This window comes from Centruroides sculpturatus, unplaced genomic scaffold, assembly GCF_000671375.1.
Source record: "Centruroides sculpturatus isolate CEXI.00-Female unplaced genomic scaffold, Cexi_2.0 scaffold1951, whole genome shotgun sequence".
NCBI lineage: Eukaryota > Metazoa > Arthropoda > Arachnida > Scorpiones > Buthidae > Centruroides > Centruroides sculpturatus.
The window spans coordinates 28578-48069 of record NW_019386191.1 but is presented as its reverse complement, the minus strand read 5'-3'; the positions used below and the strand labels follow the sequence as shown (position 1 = coordinate 48069).

The 19492-nt window shown below is 27.8% G+C and overlaps 1 protein-coding gene across 2 annotated transcripts; it reads left to right on the top strand.

The window, feature by feature from the left end:
* The first annotated feature begins 6771 nt into the window (after positions 1 to 6771).
* Positions 6772 to 19197, top strand: LOC111614014 (1-acyl-sn-glycerol-3-phosphate acyltransferase delta-like). 2 transcript variants are annotated; one of them, XM_023355392.1, is made up of 5 exons: positions 6772 to 6944; positions 9691 to 9872; positions 15117 to 15315; positions 16587 to 16798; positions 17153 to 19197. In XM_023355392.1, exons 1-5 carry the CDS (start codon positions 6845 to 6847, stop codon positions 17159 to 17161), a joined length of 702 nt encoding a protein of 233 aa, XP_023211160.1. In that variant the 5' UTR covers positions 6772 to 6844; the 3' UTR covers positions 17162 to 19197. The 2 variants fall into 2 exon arrangements, with proteins under 2 accessions (XP_023211160.1, XP_023211159.1); XM_023355391.1 differs by having other exon boundaries at positions 6773 to 6944; positions 16587 to 19197.
* The last annotated feature ends 295 nt before the right edge of the window (positions 19198 to 19492 follow it).

Sequence of the window (19492 nt, the reverse complement as noted above, 5' to 3'; positions counted from 1 at the left end):
GCCGAATCTGGCAATGTTGCTCAGAAACGACTAAAGCGTCACTTGTAATCGTCCAATGCGCCAAGTTTGGCGCATGCGCCACGTGTTGGCCACCCCTGGTTTAGGCTCTTGATTAACCGTTTATTGTTTGAAAAATTTCCTCATATAATTATAAAGATTAAAGATAGTATCAATATTCGCTTTGTCCAATATTTTATACATATCTATCTCATTCTTACTGTTAACTATTGGCTTAATTTCAGAATTTTGAGCATTGTTGTTTTCATTGTTGCATTTACTAAAAATGTGTATTTTTGATAATGGTATATCACAATATGGGCATTTGGATTGCGCATATTCTATGTATTTATTTCCCAACATTATACTGTTTTGATTTAATCTTAGTTGAATAAAGAATTTTTTAACATTAAATGCAAGAGTTGTTAGCATATGATCATTGATTAATGGATAGTTTAAAATTATTTTGTACCAATTTCTATTTGTTCTTTTTTGAATGTCTTCGATATCTTGTATGATGGAATATTCCATTACTCTATATATTAATAACTTACTTTTTTGTTCAAAACTGTTAGTCTGATCCAAGAATAATTCTATAGAAAAACCATATGTATTTAAAATCTTCAATAGTTGTACTATCCAGTTACGTTTAAAGTCAGTATCTCTTGATTTTTCATATAGTAAATACAATGTTTTTGTTGTTAAGTCTTCGGAAGTAATTATTTTTTTAAGCCATTTAATATATCTTTTTATCAATATTGTATTTAGTTTGTATCTATTAATTTCTAGTTGTAGTACCTGCCTGGGATATTGTATTCCAATTGGAATATTCTACGAATGAATATATTTTGTATTTTTTCTAATTCATCAAGTTTACCTATGCTCCAAATTGGGGAAGCATAACCCATTGAATTCATTACAATTGAATTGAATAGATGAAATTGAGTATGCACATTCTTCATTTTGATTTTACAAAATAATACTATTAAATTATTAATTAAGTTTTTGCCTTGTTTATTGTACTCTTATAATGTTTCTCAAATGATAAATTAGGTGTAAATATTATTCCTAAAAATTTAACTTCATTTACTATTTTCACTTCTTCTTTCCTAATGTAGAACAACATGTGTTTTTTAGGTAGATTACTACCGTTTCTAAAAATCATTATTACCGACTTTTTTGGATTTATTTTTACTTTTAGTTTTTCCAGGTATTCATATATTTGTTGAATTTTTCTACACAGTGCCAAGCTGTCAGTGCTAATAAAACAATATCATCTGCGTATGTTATTGAATGTATGCTTAGATTATCAATATAGATGCCATCTTCTTCTCTTTCAAAACAGTTATTCAGATCGAAAAGATAAAAATTAAAAAGGTAAGGTGAAAACGGATCACCCTGTAACAATCCTCTATTTGTTGTAAATGGCAGCCAGACATTACTATTTTGTTTGATAATTGTCTCATATCTCCTGAATAATTTTCCTATTATTTTTATTAGATGGTTACTTGTGTTATATTTCTCCAATTTGATCTGTAAATCTCCTATACTAATCGAGTTGTATGCTTTTTCCAAGTCTAAAAAGATCGCAAAGACCTTGTGCCTTTTCTTAAGCAATTGTAGTTGGATTGTTGTCAATAAGACGAAAAGAGCTGTTTGCATACCTCCTTTATCTACAAATGCATATTGTGTTGGATTCCTATAGTTATTTTTTTCAATCCACCTGTTGAATTTATCAGCTAAAATTGCGGTAAATATTTTCCGAAAGCCCGACAGTAATGCGATTGGTCTATAATTCGATGGTTCACCTCTATTGTCTTGTTTAAATATCATTGTAAGTATGATTTCATTCCATTTAGCTGGTATTAAACTATACGTATATAATTTGTTAAATAATCTGGTTAAATAATGAATTAGTTCTGTAGGAAATAGTTTGATAAGTGAATTGGGGATCATATCTGATCCAGGTGTAGATTTGTCTTTCAATCTATGTATACATTTCTGAACTTCTTCTACCTTAATTATCTCGTCTTGGTTTATCAGATGAATTGTCCCAACTTCCGTATATGTTTGTCTCCGATTACACAAATAGTGTTCTGTGAACTTTTTAAAGTATATGACCCATTTATCATAGTCCACTCTACTTTGTATATTATATTCCAACTTCTTTTTTTGAAAATTATTGATTATCATCCAAAATATTCTTGAATCACTCTTTCTCATCATATTAATTTCTTACTAATATTCGAAAAGTATAATTTCTTTTTTGCTTTGATTAAGTTATTATAAGTTTTCTTATTTTATACGTATTTTATAAGTGTTTCTTTTGTGTTGGTTTTTCTAAAGGCTTGCAAACTCTTTTGTTTTTTGATTTTATGGATATAACAAGTGTTATCAAACCATTCGTTTTTATATCTTTGCTTATAAAATCGTCTACATTTCTTAAATCTGAATTTTCCTAATTTGGTTAAAAGCCTCTGATAGTCAGTTATAGGATCGTTCTCTTCTTCTAAATTTATTAGATCAACAATTACAGACTCAACCTCCTCCAACCATTTTCGTTTATTATATGTTGGACGATATTCCATATTAAAACCCTGACTATGTACTAGCTTATTTTATTACTTTAAGTTCAGTTGTATCGGAAAATGGTCTGAAGTATCATCTTCCAGAACTGTAAGGGTCATATAGTAATCTATCATAGCTTCTGAACATATAATGTAATCTATAGTTGACTTTCCATTTCGAGATATAAACGTGAATTCTGCGGAAACATCACCTTTCATTCTACCTTTGCCAGAAGAAAATAACAAAGAATACAGTCTTCACAATCTGCTGTTTCAGTCATTGTTGACAACCAAAAACACAAATCTTCACTTAGAGAGAACTTTTTATTTAAGGCTATGCCTCTGCACTGAGGATATTTTAAAACCAATTTACATTATTTGAGGCTATGCCTCGATAAAAAATAAAAGTGGTCTCTAAGTGAATTTTGTCAATGGTCACTGAAACAGTGGATTGTGAAGACATTTATTTTTCTTTAACAAATTTTATGTAGTAAAATTATAATTTTGTGCAGATAACTATTGAAACTTTGCCCTTTGTTTCAAGATATAGCTGATAACAAAAAATTGTTATCAGTTTTAGCCAGTGTTAAACACTGATCATTTTAATTATTTGCTCTCAGTACAGTGTTTTAAATTTCTGGCATATCTTACTTCTAATCCAATGTTGTTAAAGATGATGGCAAGCAAGCAATAGTGAATGAATTGTATTTTAATTATAATTAAAAAAATTCCAAGTTATAAAAACTTAAATTGTTTTAACATATCCTTATAATGCAAGTAATCAGAATAAATTTTTACTAATTGTACACTTGTTTACTTATATAATATGCTGAATGTTTGTCAGTTATTGTCATCAATAAGTCAAGATTTCCAAAGTGATTATGATCAGGCTGTACATAAGAATTTGATACATCAAATGATATTAAAATTTAAATTAAATTGTATATAAAACAAATTTCTAAAAGCTGCTTTTCCAAAAATAAATATATTAATGAATTAGGAAGAAAATTTTTAAAAATTACTCCTATATATCATTGTCAATATTTCTTGATTTTAATAAATTTAATTGAAGTAATTCAATATTGAAGAATGAAACTCCTACAATATTTACATAGATCTTTGTTGTTAAGATACAGTGACATCACAGAACATTCAGAATGTAACTTCAAGCATAATTTTGTACAGTTTAATATAATCATAATCTTAGTTCATATACTGTTGACACCATTAACTCTCCTTTTTTTCCTGAAATCAAAAGAAAATAACTCTGAAATTCAGTAAATATAAATTAGTGCTACTGTTCGTGTTTGTTTTGGATGATAATTAAAGACTGAACTAATTAAGAGGAAACTTTAGTAGCAGGATGGCCAAGCAGTTAGGGTGGCAGCCTACCATTCTGGGAGACACTGGATCAGATCTGGGTGGGTCAAAACACCCTCCAGGAATTTTTTAGGGTGGTCCATCTGGCTTTGTCGGACTCAGTACCTCACCATCCAGCTGTCCCTTTTCAGGCCTGGCTGTACCCAATAGGCTTAATAACTTTAGGGCAGAAAGTCAAAGTATGTGTATTGGTAAAAGGCCACTTTTCAGATTCACCAAAGAACATAAAACAAATATCAACAATTCAATCATTTTGAATTGTTTTTGTACCAAATTGTTATAAGTATCTCCCTATGTTGGATTTAGCACACTTGATGGTCCACTTGTCCTTCTTCGAATAAGGGGTCACCTACATACAAACAAGGGGTGTGCCGATGGTCAGCCCAATATCAGGAACACTTTGTGAATTAGTGATCAGAAAACACGAGAAGAGGACATAGCTTTCATTCTACCATTTAAGATAATTAACTGATTATCTTGTACAAAGTCCAAGAGAATTTTACCATCTGTATATAGTAATTTATCTTTCAGTAGTCTTCTGTAATATTATCATAATTCTGAAAAACATTTGTATCAGAGTTTTTGCCAATATGTGCATTAAGATCTCCTTCAATCAGCCATAGTTGGACTGAAAAGGACCATCTATTTAAATAATACTGTACTTCTTGTAATATGGATTTCTTATCAATTAATGGTGGGAGGTACATTACTACTAGACCCAAATATGGATAATTCCATATAGTTTTAATTTCATTATCAACTTTTATTATAACGACTATAAAGTATTCTAGAGTATACTGACAAAGAATGACTCCAAATTTTTTCTTAATTAGCAACAGGATACCACTTGATGGACAGCCAAATTTACTTTTACGAATGGCCTTACTCATTATGATATTATTCTCTTGTTTTAAATAATTTTTTTCGGTCATACTCAAGTTGAGACTCCATGTTTCTGTAATTCCAACGATTTCGTTTGAATTTAGGAATTTTCTCACTGACGATTTATGTATTTTTTTTCTCTTAAACCTTGGATATTCCAGAAACTTATATTCATCTTATTGCTTTCATAATTCGACCAATCTATATTGATCACCTTAAAATTGTTATTTATAATAGACGAATTATCTTCATTCGTATTATTATTATTTAACGTCAGCTTTTTCATTCCATAATTTTCGTGCTTTATATTAGTTTTTTCTATTAATTTATCTAAGTTTGTTTTGTTGCTAATCCTAAAAATTGATTAATTAATATGATCTCTCTTGTATTTATATCATATGTATACATTAAATTATCTTTAATATAGTAGTCGTCTATTACTCTATATCTATTGCCATCTGAATATTCTGACTAATCTTTTGGAGTAACTGCTTTCTTCTAATTCTAGAGTGATAACATAAATCGGTTTTTATTATTATTTTTTTCTTCTCATCATCCATTTTTGGTCTCATTCTCCAGAATTTTTTAAGAATTAGATTTCTGTCTTTGACTGTTTCCATTATAATTTTTACCATTTGATTATTTGGATTATTTTTTAACTGAACTAACCCTCAATTTCAATATTATTTAAATCTAAATCTTCATTTATAAATTTTTTGAGTTCTTCTACACCCTCAGAAGTTTTAAAAGGAAAATTCATGATAACTAGATTTTTTCTTGTATTTCCGTTTAATATTTTATTGAGTTCAAATTCGAAAGTACCTTTTAAATTGGCATAGGAATTAGTCCTTTTTTCTAATGTGTGAATTTTATGACCAATGTTCTTCATTTCATCTTTAATCTTGGCATTGTCTTCCTTCATACAGCTGATTTCAGATTTAATTGTTTGAATATCTTGGGTCAGAAGGTCAAACTTCTCCCGAATCAATTTGTAAATCGATTTTAATGAGTATCTGGGTTCGTTATCACTTAGATATCCTAGGTTTTCTGTTGGTTCAAAAAATCCTTAATGGTAGTGTTTTTTGTAGCACCTGTAGTTTCTCTCATATCTTCTTCGGATAGATAATCTTCTCCTAACAACTCTACTAACTGATTATTTTCTTCCGTAACTTGTGAATAATCCTTTCGAGGTCTACCTCGCCCCCTTCTTTGCATAGTTACTTGACTTGCCTGAGGGGGGAACATTGAAGAGGACCGGGATTTTTTCCTATTCCAGCCATAATTAGCAGAATTGTTATTAAATTCAAAGTTAGTGGACCCATTTGACTTCTTATAATATCTTGATAATTGACATTATTTCTTAAAACTTCCATACTAACTTTCTTCGGAACAGCTCTACCAAAAAGTCACCAACACCTTTGCTGTCAGGACACGCCCCTATTAATTTCAATTAAAAAAAAAAGTTCTTATCATTTATTGGAAAAACAGAAGACTGTTGTAATTTAAGAATGTGTGTATTGTTTGACATTTATTACACATATAGGGCAAATTTAAGGAAATATAATTTCATTATACCAATTTAATTCTAAAACACCAATTTAAAAACATTTGTCGTTGTAAACATAATGATTAAATACACATATATTTAACAGTATGTACNGCAACTTTCTATGGGTTATAAGCAGGAAATTATGATATTTATCAAAAAAATTGAATGAAATTTTATACAATATTAAAAATTAAAAAATAAGATATTAAGGAAACAATTTTTTTGGTCTAAGTTAGTCCAGCATTAGCTTAGAGCAGAGCTTTAGATAAGATTCAGTTAAATTTTGAAGTTCCACTCGGAGAGCAGATGCTGGACTAAATTAGTTCAAAAAATTAGTTCTAATAAATAAATGGTATTTATATTTAAATTTTAATTCATGACATAATTAAATATTTTATATATTTGGTATTTATAGATACTATTATTTTGTGAAGGAACAAGATTTACACCAGAAAAACACAAAGCAAGCATGGAATATGCTCGTCAAAAGAACTTGACTGAATTGAAATATCATTTGCTTCCAAGAACTAAAGGATTTAATTATTGTGTTCAGCATTTAAAGAATAAAAGTAAGATTGTATTATTATGTAGTTAAAATTGCCATTTTACACATATGTGACACAAAAATAATCAAAATATGCACTTACATAACTAGGTTTTTACAGAATATTTATTACTTATTAAAGATTTATGTAATAATATATTTACATTATTGTAGGAAAACCTAGACATTACAATATATAATGTTATATTTTGACATTTTCTTCATTTGAAGGACAGTTTGGTTTGATTTAACAATAATTTTGTATCTTAAATGATCTGTCTAAATTGCAAGTTATAATTATGAACTTTCTAGAATTCAATGTTTGGTTTACTAAGATGTTTCTATATTTCACTTTTATTGATTTTTCTTGATTTTGAATGTGGTGTTTGTTATCAATGAAAAGATTTATTCAAAAATGTCTTGAAATTGTCTTCCATTTATCTACAAATTCTTAAAGGAAATTCTCTATATATTTAAAAATGTATAATTTTTCTCTAAAATTATTTATTTGGGGGATGCTGTGGAGTTATCTCAAGAGAATTATACTAACAACCAAATTTTAAAAGTATACTAAAATTCAATTTGTCAATGATCATCATAATACAAGCAAACTGTGAAATAACCTCAAATATTGATAAATTTAATTCAACTTTCTCCAAGAGACACTTGAAAAAATTTACTTATCATATATGTCAGTAATTCAAGGTTTATAAGTATTGCACCCAAAGAAACTTTTCATGGAAGGATTAATTAATAAACAAAAATGTTTACATTATAATAGCAGTCTTAGGTTATTTGTAATGAACAGAATTGAAATAATTTAATTTTTTGTTTTGTTAAACTAAAATTATTAATAAAAAATGATCAATAGTAATTGACAGAAAAATCATAACAAAGAATACAAAGTCTTCACAATCTGCTGTTTCAGTCATTGTTGACAACCAAAAACACAAATCTTCACTTAGAGACAACCTTTTATTTGAGGCTATGCCTCTGCACTGAGGATATTTTAAAACCAATTTACATTATTTGAGGCTATGCCTCTATAAAAAAAAAGTGGTCTCTAAGTGAATTTTTGTCAATGGTGATGACTGAAACAGTGGATTGTGAAGACATAATTTTACTACATAAAATTTGTTAAAGAAAAATAATTTTGTGCAGATAACTATTGAAACTTTGCCCTTTGTTTCAAGATATAGCTGATAACAAGAAATTGTTATCAGTTTTAGCCAGTGTTAAACACTGATCATTTTAATTATTTGCTCTCAGTACAGTGTTTTAAATTTCTGGCAAATCTTACTTCTAATCCAATGTTGTTAAAGGTGATGGCAAGCAAGCAATAGTGAATGAATTGTATTTTAATTACAATTAAAATTCCAAGTTATAAAAACTTAAATTGTTTTAACATATCCTTATAATGCAAGTAATCAGAATAAATTTTTACTAATTGTACACTTGTTTACTTATATAATATGCTGAATGTTTGTCAGTTATTGTCATCAATAAGTCAAGATTTCCAAAGTGATTATGATCAGGCTGTACATAAGAATTTGATACATCAAATGATATTAAAATTTAAATTAAATTGTATATAAAATAAATTTCTAAAAGCTGCTTTTCCAAAAATAAATATATTAATGAATTAGGAAGAAAATTTTTAAAAATTACTCCTATATATCATTGTCAATATTTCTTGATTTTAATAAATTTAATTGAAGTAATTCAATATTGAAGAATGAAACTCCTACAATATTTACATAGATCTTTGTTGTTAAGATACAGTGACATCACAGAACATTCAGAATGTAACTTCAAGCATAATTTTGTACAGTTTAATATAATCATAATCTTAGTTCATATACTGTTGACACCATTAACTCTCCTTTTTTTTCCTGAAATCAAAAGAAAATAACTCTGAAATTCAGTAAATATAAATTAGTGCTACTGTTCGTGTTTGTTTTGGATGATAATTAAAGATTGAACTAATTAAAAGGAAACTTTAGTGGCAGGATGGCCAAGCAGTTAGGGTGGCAGCTTACCATTCTGGGAGAGACTGGATCAGATCTGGGTGGGTCAAAACACCCTCCAGGAATTTTTTAGGGTGGTCCATCTGGCTTTGTCGGACTCAGTACCTCACCATCCAGCTGTCCCTTTGCAGGTCTGGCTGTACCCAGTAGGCTTAATAATTTTAGGGCAGAAAGTCAAAGTATGTGTATTGGTAAAAGGCCACTTTTCAGATTCACCAAAGAACATAAAACAAATATCAACAATTCAATCATTTTGAATTGTTTTTGTACCAAAACAAAAATGTTTTGTATGTATGGTATTACAAAGAAAATATCCATTAACCAGTATCTGCCGAGTCCACTATAAATGTAAACCACAACTTTTATTTTCATTTTATTCAATTTGTAACAAAATAAAAAATTTCATTTATTATTTACATACAGAGTTTACTTTAAAACTGATCAATTTTATAGTATCCACACCATTATCTATGCAATCAAATGGAGAGAATTTCTAAATGTATTACATGTGACAAACATGTTTATCACTAATTTTATTTTGTTTTTCTATGTAGTGAACAAATGCAGTTCCTATTGATTTGGATGTTTCTAATTTTATATGTAATACAAGATGAATTTATATTTCATAATGTGTTATGTTTCTAAATTTATTTTTAAAAATATAATTTTCATGTTAATATAATTCAGAAAATTTTATTGAATTCTTAGACAATTTCATGATTTGGTCTAATAATAAATTTTCAGCACAAGCTATTTATGATATTGAAATTGCATTCCCCGAAACGCCCAAGCCTACGATGCTAAATATTTTGTTTGGCCGTAAATTAATTGGTGATATGTATGTTAGACGAATACCAATACAAGAAATTCCTATTGATTCAGATGAGGAGTGCTCGAAATGGCTCCACGAATTATATCAGCGAAAGGTAATATAATTCAATTAATTCATGTAAAAAATTTAACAAATATGTATATTTAATGTTATGTTGTGTTAATAATTATGTTAGAATAAATATCTCAAATACATGAAACACAATTTTAAATTTTGAGGTGTGTTGATATAGTTAAAAAGTTGAATTTTTATTTATTTCTTTTAAATAAATCTTGTAGAAATAATCACTAAAAATAAATATTTTCAGTTAAAAACAAGTAAAAAATACTATCTACTTCAGACTTCGAGGATTCCACAGGTCAAAACCGGCTTTCTTGTCACTTGTTTGCCAGTTTTGACCTGTAGAATCCTCAGTCTGGAGTATTTTTTACTTGTTTTTAACTGAAAATAATAATTTCTTTTTAGTGATTATTGAATAACCGATCCCATTGGTTCTAATTTTTGAATTTTATATTTATACACTTGTAGAAATAGCTTCTTGTCCTTGATTTTGTATTTAATATCTTACATCAACTTGGGCTTATTTTACTTATTGTACAGATTGGAATGAATAAAAACACTAAGCAAGTTCATCTTTCCTTTTTTCCAAATGCATTGTAAGCCTCCTCATCAATGGGTTTGAGAGTAAGTCCAAGCTGACATTAAGATATAAAAAATGAAACTTCTTATTGAGATGATATATTGACAGTTTTTTAGTGTTTGGGCATTAATTTTGTACTTAATTTTAAGAGTTTTTTTACTTTCTTGAAGATGACCAGATTACAAATAATTTTATATTCAAAAGTAAATTAAGAAATAATTAAACTTATTACATATTATGATCATTAATTACATTTAAAAGTTAATATTTATAATTCTAAAATAGAGATTTTCAAATGTTTTTATCATTAAATTTGTATACTAAATTTAATTAGAAAACTAAAAATTTAATTAGAAAACAAATTAGCTGAAGTTGGAATTTGGATCAGTGTTTTTTTGCATGGCTTGTTTCTCATTACCTTCAGAATCTAGATTGTATGTTAGTTTTTAATTTATTTAATAATTATAATGGCATATAAAAGGTAAAATTTTGACCATTCTTTCAGTAAACAATTCAACATATATCATATATGATATATAAACAAACTGAAGTTAAACTTTAACTCTAAATGCATTTCCCAGAATGAATATAATTATTAATGTAGTTTCCAGACTGAAGATTTTTAAAGAGTATGTAATAAAATTACTAACTTTTGAAATCCTGCTATATAAAAAAATTTTAAACAAAATTTGATTGAAATGGCTGACAGTATTTGTACATCCAAAAACTGTTTAATTTTTGGCATTAATGTTAAAGAATATTTTAACACTGTTTTTTGTATAATTTTAGAGATGTATAGTCTGTAAATGAAAACTGTTCCTTGTGACTAAGTGATGGAGACAAAGACGAATTTAGTTTCTTCAATGCATTTTTAATATCATAAAACATGTCAGATTTTCATGTAAAACAAATCAGTAGAAATTATAAAGTTTTTAAAATTTTCATTTAAGCGGAGCATTAGCAAAGCTGCTATTATGAGGCTTACAGAATTGTGCTTGTTCTCAAAATCTGTTTGATCAATTTCGATTAAACTTTGCCATTTTCCACTAATTGCAATGAGGATCCAAAACTGCAATAAAAATGTGGGTGTCCATGACTTGTTCAAGATACATGCACTTGTAAAACGATCTTATGACTTTGTTGTGCGATGTTTTATGGCCGCTAGCAAGTCTTGTATGGTCTTATAGAATCGAGTTCATTCTCAAAATTTAATGGATTGATTTTAATAAAACTTTGTCATTTTCCATTAATTGAGACGAGGAATCAAGAAATGTAATGTGGGTCCATTTAAATGTGAAAAATCCAGCACTGAATCGCTTAACTTTTCTGGTAACATTTAAAATTCTGGTGGTGCTATCTGTTACATTTTATTTAAAAAACTGTTTGTTTGTATTTTTAATTATTATAAAGTGGCATAAAGCTTAATTTTGAGGGTAGGGCTGGGTTTTATAAAAAATAGTAAATGCTAATAACAAGTAAAATCATCATTAAATCTGGCCTATTTGAGATATGAATCACAACTACCCTTTATCACCTACCTTGTTGACTGGTAATTAAATAGCATGAATCTGTCTAATAAACAAACCTTCTTGCAAAATTTCAGAAATTTTTAAGAGCATGGGAGCTATTAAGCTTAAAGGTCCCCTAAGTCAAAAAATGTACAAATCTTGGGAGGTCTTTATTGATAGATTGTCATACTTTCCTGGCCCTTATCTATAACAGAGGGAAAGTGAAAACAAGAGTTTATGACATTGTCACTGTAATACCTTTGTATATTGAAAACAATATCCATGCTCTCTGATGCAAAGAGATCACCTAATGAAATTTAGGCGTAGGGTCAAAAATAAAAACAGTATTATGTGCGCCTGATGGAAAATAAGCACAAAAAACAAACAAAATACAAAAACAAAGCAATCGCCATTGATTGCTTTGTTCTTGGATCGTTTCTCCATACCTGGCCAGTACAGGAATCATGTCTCCCACGGCCTGCAGGTAAGAGAATAGCCACTTTTGTGGCGGCAAGTGCAAAGTTCACCCATCTGTGTCCGTCAGGTACTGTACAAGAATTGCCTGTTCTGTGCCTAACAGATGCTGGGATCGCTTCTTTCCTTCCAGCTCCGCTTCAATTCTATTGTGATATGACAGTTGCACGATGTCCTAGTACAACAAGCACATCTCAAAATACTGTATTTACTCAGATATAAGACTCCCTCACATTTAGGATGAGGTGTGATTTTAAAGATCAAAATAAAGAAAATTAGATTAATACAACTCTAATTTTATTTTGTTTAGTCACAAGTAAAATATTGAATGAATGTAAATGCACACATTGTCCTGCAAAAATTACTGGCATTTTAAACTTTAAGGAAAAATGTTATAAAATCGACAAAATAATTTGCTTATGTAGAGTGGGACAATTGGGGACCTTTTTTTGCCAAGTCTTAACGGTTGAATCCACTCTCCATTGATTACACTTATAAGTTTCTCCGAATAATCATCTGTTTTCATGTGTGAATGGATTAAAACTTATATCGGGCTCCTGTGTGATTTTGGAATTTCAATCTGCAATTCAATTCAAAAGCTTTGTTTTTCCTATTGCTCTTCATCTTTACTTCTGACAATATACAAGAAAGATTCAAACAATCCAGATAAAATACTTGTTTTTTTAAATACAAGAGGGTAAGCATCCATTATAAATGCAAATACACAGTTCACAAAAATTATTTGCAAAAATGCAAAGAATTTTTCACTCACATGTATAGGACAATCTAGGAATTTGAAGCTCTGATAAATGAATAAAAACCTCGTCGTATATCCAAGTAAAAACAGTATTAAATAGAAAACTCAAATTTTATATGTAGAGGAGGGAAGTCTGACAATACATGCTGAACTGACTAGTCTAGATTCTTGTTTTCTTTGTTATAAATGGATTACAAAATACTACAGAGTAGCTTGAATTAGCATATCAAAGTATTTTCTTTATCAAAAATATTAAGCTAAATTTAAAGATTCAGACCATCTGAATTATGATCTGGCTTTTATTCTGTATATAATAAAAGATGTTTATTAAATCTACAAGTGAGGACTATAGTTAATTTAACTATTTATATGTAATTATCACTAAACTATTGTACCTTAACAAATTCCATTTTAAGCAGATTCAATAACAACCAACATTGTGTTTATTATGGTTATAGCCTATTTGAAAAATTCCAAATATTACTTTCTATCCAAACCACATATTCATTGCCATGGTAGATGCAGTTCATAAATATATTAATTCCTCATTTTTCAGAATACTAAAGGAATAAGTGAAGGAAAAGTTGAATTCATGAAATGTGTTTTTAGTACTGCTTTGGGTACTATTTGAAATTTAATTTTTAGATTAACATGCACCAGAACTTTCAGATACTATTTTCTTATAGCAATTGTCAAAAGTTTAAAATGCCAGTAATTTTTGCAGGACAATGTGTGCATTTACATTCGATATTTTACTTGTGATTAAAAGTTTAATTTGGATACAAATCCAAATTAAACTTTTAATAAAAAAAAAATCTCATTCATTAACAAGTCAATTTATTTTTCAAACATTAAGCAAAAGCACAATGTGTAATATATTTGCACAGTTCATTTTCGGTTACCGAGATTTGGACTCGCTTGACAATGAATTAGATAACTGTCTTTTGGCGTTAGCATGTTGTTTTGTCTAGTGTTTTTCATTTTCATTTCTGCTTCTGGCCATAAGACAACATTCCAAAGGATTTGTCATGTAATTTCTATGGAAGACTGTTTGCATATATTGTTGTAATTGTCCAAGATTTGATGTTTGGGTATGGACTGTATGTTACATAGCTTTTATCAAGTTGTAACAAAATTTATTTTGTTTTTAGTATCCTTGTTTACAATGCCTAGAGTGGTGGTGGTGGTGGTGGTGATGGTTGTAGTTGTCGATTATTTTAAACCCTAAAATTATTATGCAGCTTATATTATAATCGATATGGGTTAATAATAATAATAATAAGCACATAGACCAAACGGTGAGGAGTTGCAATTTGATACACAGTTAGTGTGCATTCTCATTACATACTCCGCCGAAGGGGGAGATGGAGAGGGTTAAGGATTACCCCGAAGAACTCGGCTTCTACTGTAATATTTTAGGTGCAGTTTTTTATGTTTTTGCAGAAAATCGAACATATTTTTAGACCCATCTAAAAATTCTCTAATTAGCCTTGAAAGAGGAGGTAACCTAATTATTGCACCCAGTGAAAATGGGTAAAATCGGCTATAATCTTAATCTTCACTTTTAAAAAATCAATTTTTCAAAAATATTTCCTCAAAATTGATGGAAAAACTTTATGGGTTAATTGTACCTAAATAACCCCCGTTTTTGTGCCTGGACCGCATTTAATCAGAGACAAAGCTTTTATTCATATTCTTTATTTTCTATGCATTTCGGGTGCAATATTTTCTTTAATTTGCACCCCTCTTCAGGATTTTTACATTTCTATAAATTTGGTAAATTTAATTATTACATCGGTAAATTACTACAATAGTTATACAACGGTTAACTAACCTGTTTAAGTTTTAGATCGAAATATGTAGTAGATAATTAATAACTTAAGGAATCAAATTTATTATTTACTTAGAAATAAGATTCTAGTATAGCAATACAACAATAAATTTTAAATATTTTTACAGGACAAAATAATGGAGGAATATCTTCAAACTGGAAAATTTCCTGGAAAATACATAGAATTTTCTCGTCGTCCTTATCCCATTATCAATATGATTTTTTGGTCATTAGTAGTGGGAACACCTTTTATTTATGGTTTATGGTTAATGTTTCTTTCTGGAAATACTGTTGTCATCATGATTGCATGGACGCTTGTTATAACAGGTAAATTTATTTGAATTAAAATTATTAATTATAAATCTAAGGATTGTATTTTATTGCATTGAATTACAACAACTTAAAATAAATCACTTCACTATTAGAATAAGTTAGGTTAGAATTCAATGCAATAAATAATTTTTGAAAAATGCAGATTAAACATTTATTTTTAATATTTATAATTAATTTCTCATTGTTTTTTTAAGCTGAAAACTTAAGTAATCAAATTTGTTATTTAAATTGTTTAATTAATGCTGAACGTTGAATACCCATTTAAAAGGTGTAAGAGTGTGTAAGAAGGTGTAAAAATGTGTAAGAGAAATCTTAGGAGAAATTATTAAACTTAAATTATAGTAAATATTTATTATTTAGCTGTTTTTAATGAATTGATTGTTTTCAAATTATCAGAATTTTCAATGAACAGATTCTTTCATTTTAGTTTAAAACCTTAATCTATTTTAATGTGTTTTTATTACATAAAAATAATTTATCCTGTTGTCCGTTAATCTAAAACTGAGAAGACTTTGAAAAGAAGAAATTATAGGCAGTTATTTATAGGATTTTATTAATGAATAATAATGTTTTACAAAATATAAATTTGTCTCCTTAACAAATTCCTTAAATTTCAGTAAATTTTTCTCTAGTGTTAATATTTTAATCAGAAATTAAATGCAATTTTAATGTGTGCTCTGCAGCTTCTAATAAAAAGCATATTAATGAATAAATAGATAGATAGATAAATAGAAATGCAAAAATAAAAATAAATGTTCAAGATCACTTAAAATCTGATCTTTTTAAATGATCGTATTCACTCTTTTGCATTATTATAAATAATAATAATAGTAAAAATAAATGTTTAGCATGCATTTCCATCACTCAAATGTGTAAATACTTTTATGTAACAAATTTTTTTGCCTTAATTAAATGCAGTAACATATTGAAATTTTATTTTAATTATTATTATTACATTTCACAATAAAGCTTATCATTTTGTACATTCGTAATTTTTATAAGAGCTAGAAGTACTTTTGTATATAACATTGCTCATACAACAGATGCAAAATGTATTTTCTATATTATGCAGCAACAAACATTTTTAAATGAGAAATATGTTAGAATTGATTTTTATATATTTAGAAGTTTTATTATTAATGTATAGTTGTTTTAAAATTGAGCTCTGTGCAGTATATTGATCAGATAAACTAAATAAACCTTTATATTGCAAATATCCGTATATTTTAATTTGACTAACATATTTTTATATTTTCTGTATATAGTAATGACGGGTGTATATTTACTTGTTCGTGTTACAAAAGCTGACAAAGGTTCTGCCTATGGCAAGACTTCACCCACTACAGCATTGCCCAAAACCGACGACGACGAAACTAAAGTGAAGTTAATGGAAGGATCGGTAACAATGGAAACAATACCCGAGACCGCAGAAGATCAAGAGAACCTTAACATCCCTAACGGACACATAAACGATGAAGTGAGAGTTTCGTAGAATTTTGTACCTATATTTATGCAGTATTTACTTACTCGATGTGTGTTAATGCAAATAAAATTTAAAAAGTAAAAAAGATTAAAAGACATAAATCTTATTTTGAAAAAAAGAAAAGAAAGCAATAAAAATGTTTTACAAAGTTTAAAGTTTAACACCTACTGTTTGCATTAACACATTTTATATTGTTTATATATAAATATACATATTAACATGGTAAAGGACCATATATTTTTGAATTTATAAAAGGAAAAAATGGATGCAATGTATGAAACCCATTATCATTCTAGTTAATTGCAATTAATGAAAGTTAATCACCAATTTCTAAACCATTTTTTACAGTTCGTATAAAGACAGATATTTTCGAATTCTGGAAATTATTTTTGTAATGGTATGGAAGTAGGAAGGTAGCTTATTTCCAAGTTTGGAAAAAATTTTAGTACTTATTTGTGTGAACCAACCGAAATATCAATATTGTAATAGCACGTGGGGAATAAATGTTTTTCCACAAGTAATTAATACTGCAAACTTTGTATTTTTTTTGTCCGTGGGCATATAAAAATTTTTGATGTTTTTATCTTTATTAAAATTAAAATTTGGCAGTATTTCCATCAGCCTCAGGAAATATTATTTTTGTCAATTGTATAAAAGAAAGCATTTAATAATAATAATTTTAAATTAAGGACATTTTAAAATTTCTAAATCGACAGTGGTTTTTAAATCATTTGAAAGTAACTGTTAGTCATTCTAATCTCTAATAATTTCAGGTTTATAATTAATTGTAATGAAGCATCAAATGATTTCATGTAAATTAAATTTGTATATATGCACAAAGCTTGTATTTGGATTTATTCATTCCATAATTTTTCTGTGTAATTCAGAAATTTCCATCAAAATTGATTTTTGAACATCACTGTTCTATTCAGACTTGTTTGTATTTTCAGTTACTTGTGAAGAAACTTATGTACTTCAAATGTTTATATTTATGTAAATTACTAAATCTTAAGTACAAAAAATTTGTTAAAAAAACCATAAATTTATATAAGAACTTAAGTAAAATATAGGATTAGATTGACTTATGAATAATTTTTAGTATTGATCAATTTGTCAAGTAATCAAAACCTATTTAAATATACAAAAGCCATCAGTTGTCCAGAGTAGTCCAGACATAAAACATTTGAAATAACATGTTTTGATCCCCAAAAAACTGCATTTGCAAACATTTTAACTAAATAGAACTTCCATAATTTTGTACAAATTTAATACTGCAGACAGTTTTTGGTATAGAGAAGTACTTGTATAATTCAAATTTTAAAACAATTGCTAAGAAAGTACTTTACACGAACATTGTATATAATGTTGTATGCATACGCTTATTATGCACAGTCTATTTGCGTGCACATCACATGTACTTATAAATGTTGTAATATTATTGAGAAATATAGTACTGTTGACTTTGATAGTTATCCACATGCATATATAAATATATAATATAGTGTATGAGGCATATCAGCAGTATTTCAGTACTAAACAAATGATTGCAAGGAACTGTTAAGAATTTATATATACACGTACATTAAAAATACACTTCTTTATTTGTAAAATTGCACAATATTATTTTGATATTTTTTGTTCCAATATCAAATTATTTATTTTCTTACTCTTGTTTTTTTAACTGAAAATTTTTATTTAAAAGTCTACCAGTAATTATTTTTGTATTAGCATACAGTGTTTAGTGCCTTAAGTAAACAGGAAACAAAAATGAAATTCTGATTACATTCACAAAATTTTGGGTGCTGCTGCAGACTGGTAGAAAACAGTTATGCATTTTTTTTAATCATATTTGAATAATATAGCACACTGCTTACCTCTTCAAATCTTAATTTAGAATTAAAACAAGTTTTGAATACTGTACATACATTTACACTAGGTAACTAAGAATGCACATATCTAATTTTTCATATTAGAGTAGCTTGTCAGTTCATATCCTTTGATTTTCAATTCTAACAAAAGGATTTTATTAAGAGAATGTTATAAAAAAAAAAACATATTTTTCTATGTGATATTCTTTATTCATGCTTTGTTCTAATTGTGCATATTTAACGATTAAATTAGTCAGACTCTGTTCTTATATTCCAATGTGTTGTTGTTCCGTAATCTGTAGCCACGGTTTCTTTTCATACATCAAAAGAATGTAAGAAAAGAAAAATTAAAATGTCTAGATTTATAAAATGTTAAATTTTGTAGTGACTTGTTTTCCAAATTGTAGTTTTCTAGAATTTTTATTTGAAGTAATTGTCGGTCACTAAGAATGTCATTCCCATTTCCCGACCGATCATATCATATTTTTAAGAAATCATTGTATAAATCAAATAGGCTTTTTATAAGAGAACCAGAAACATGCTTTTATCCCAAACAATATCCAGAAATGTGTGTAAAAAAGATTTTCTATCCATCCCAACAGGATTTTCTAATCAGACTAAAATTTATATTTTACTTGGAATTTAAATGTTAGCAATAAGAGCTTGAATTTGTAACATGTCTAAGAAACAAGTCACTGCAAGATATCTAAATATAGATTTTATTTTTGTGTAACTGTAATCATTTTGAAAAATCTTAAGTCATTTGTAACGTTAATATTTCAAATTTCTGATAGTGTAGATGATAAAAAGAAATTGTTCA

Bases quoted from the DNA above. Each gene is read 5' to 3' on its own strand.
- LOC111614014 (XM_023355391.1), top strand. From the start codon at position 6,845: ATGGAATATGCTCGTCAAAAGAACTTGACTGAATTGAAATATCATTTG. The intron at 9,873-15,116 runs GTAATATAATTC...ATATTTTTACAG, and splicing joins ACGAATTATATCAGCGAAAG to GACAAAATAATGGAGGAATA. The intron at 15,316-16,586 runs GTAAATTTATTT...TTCTGTATATAG, and splicing joins ATGGACGCTTGTTATAACAG to TAATGACGGGTGTATATTTA.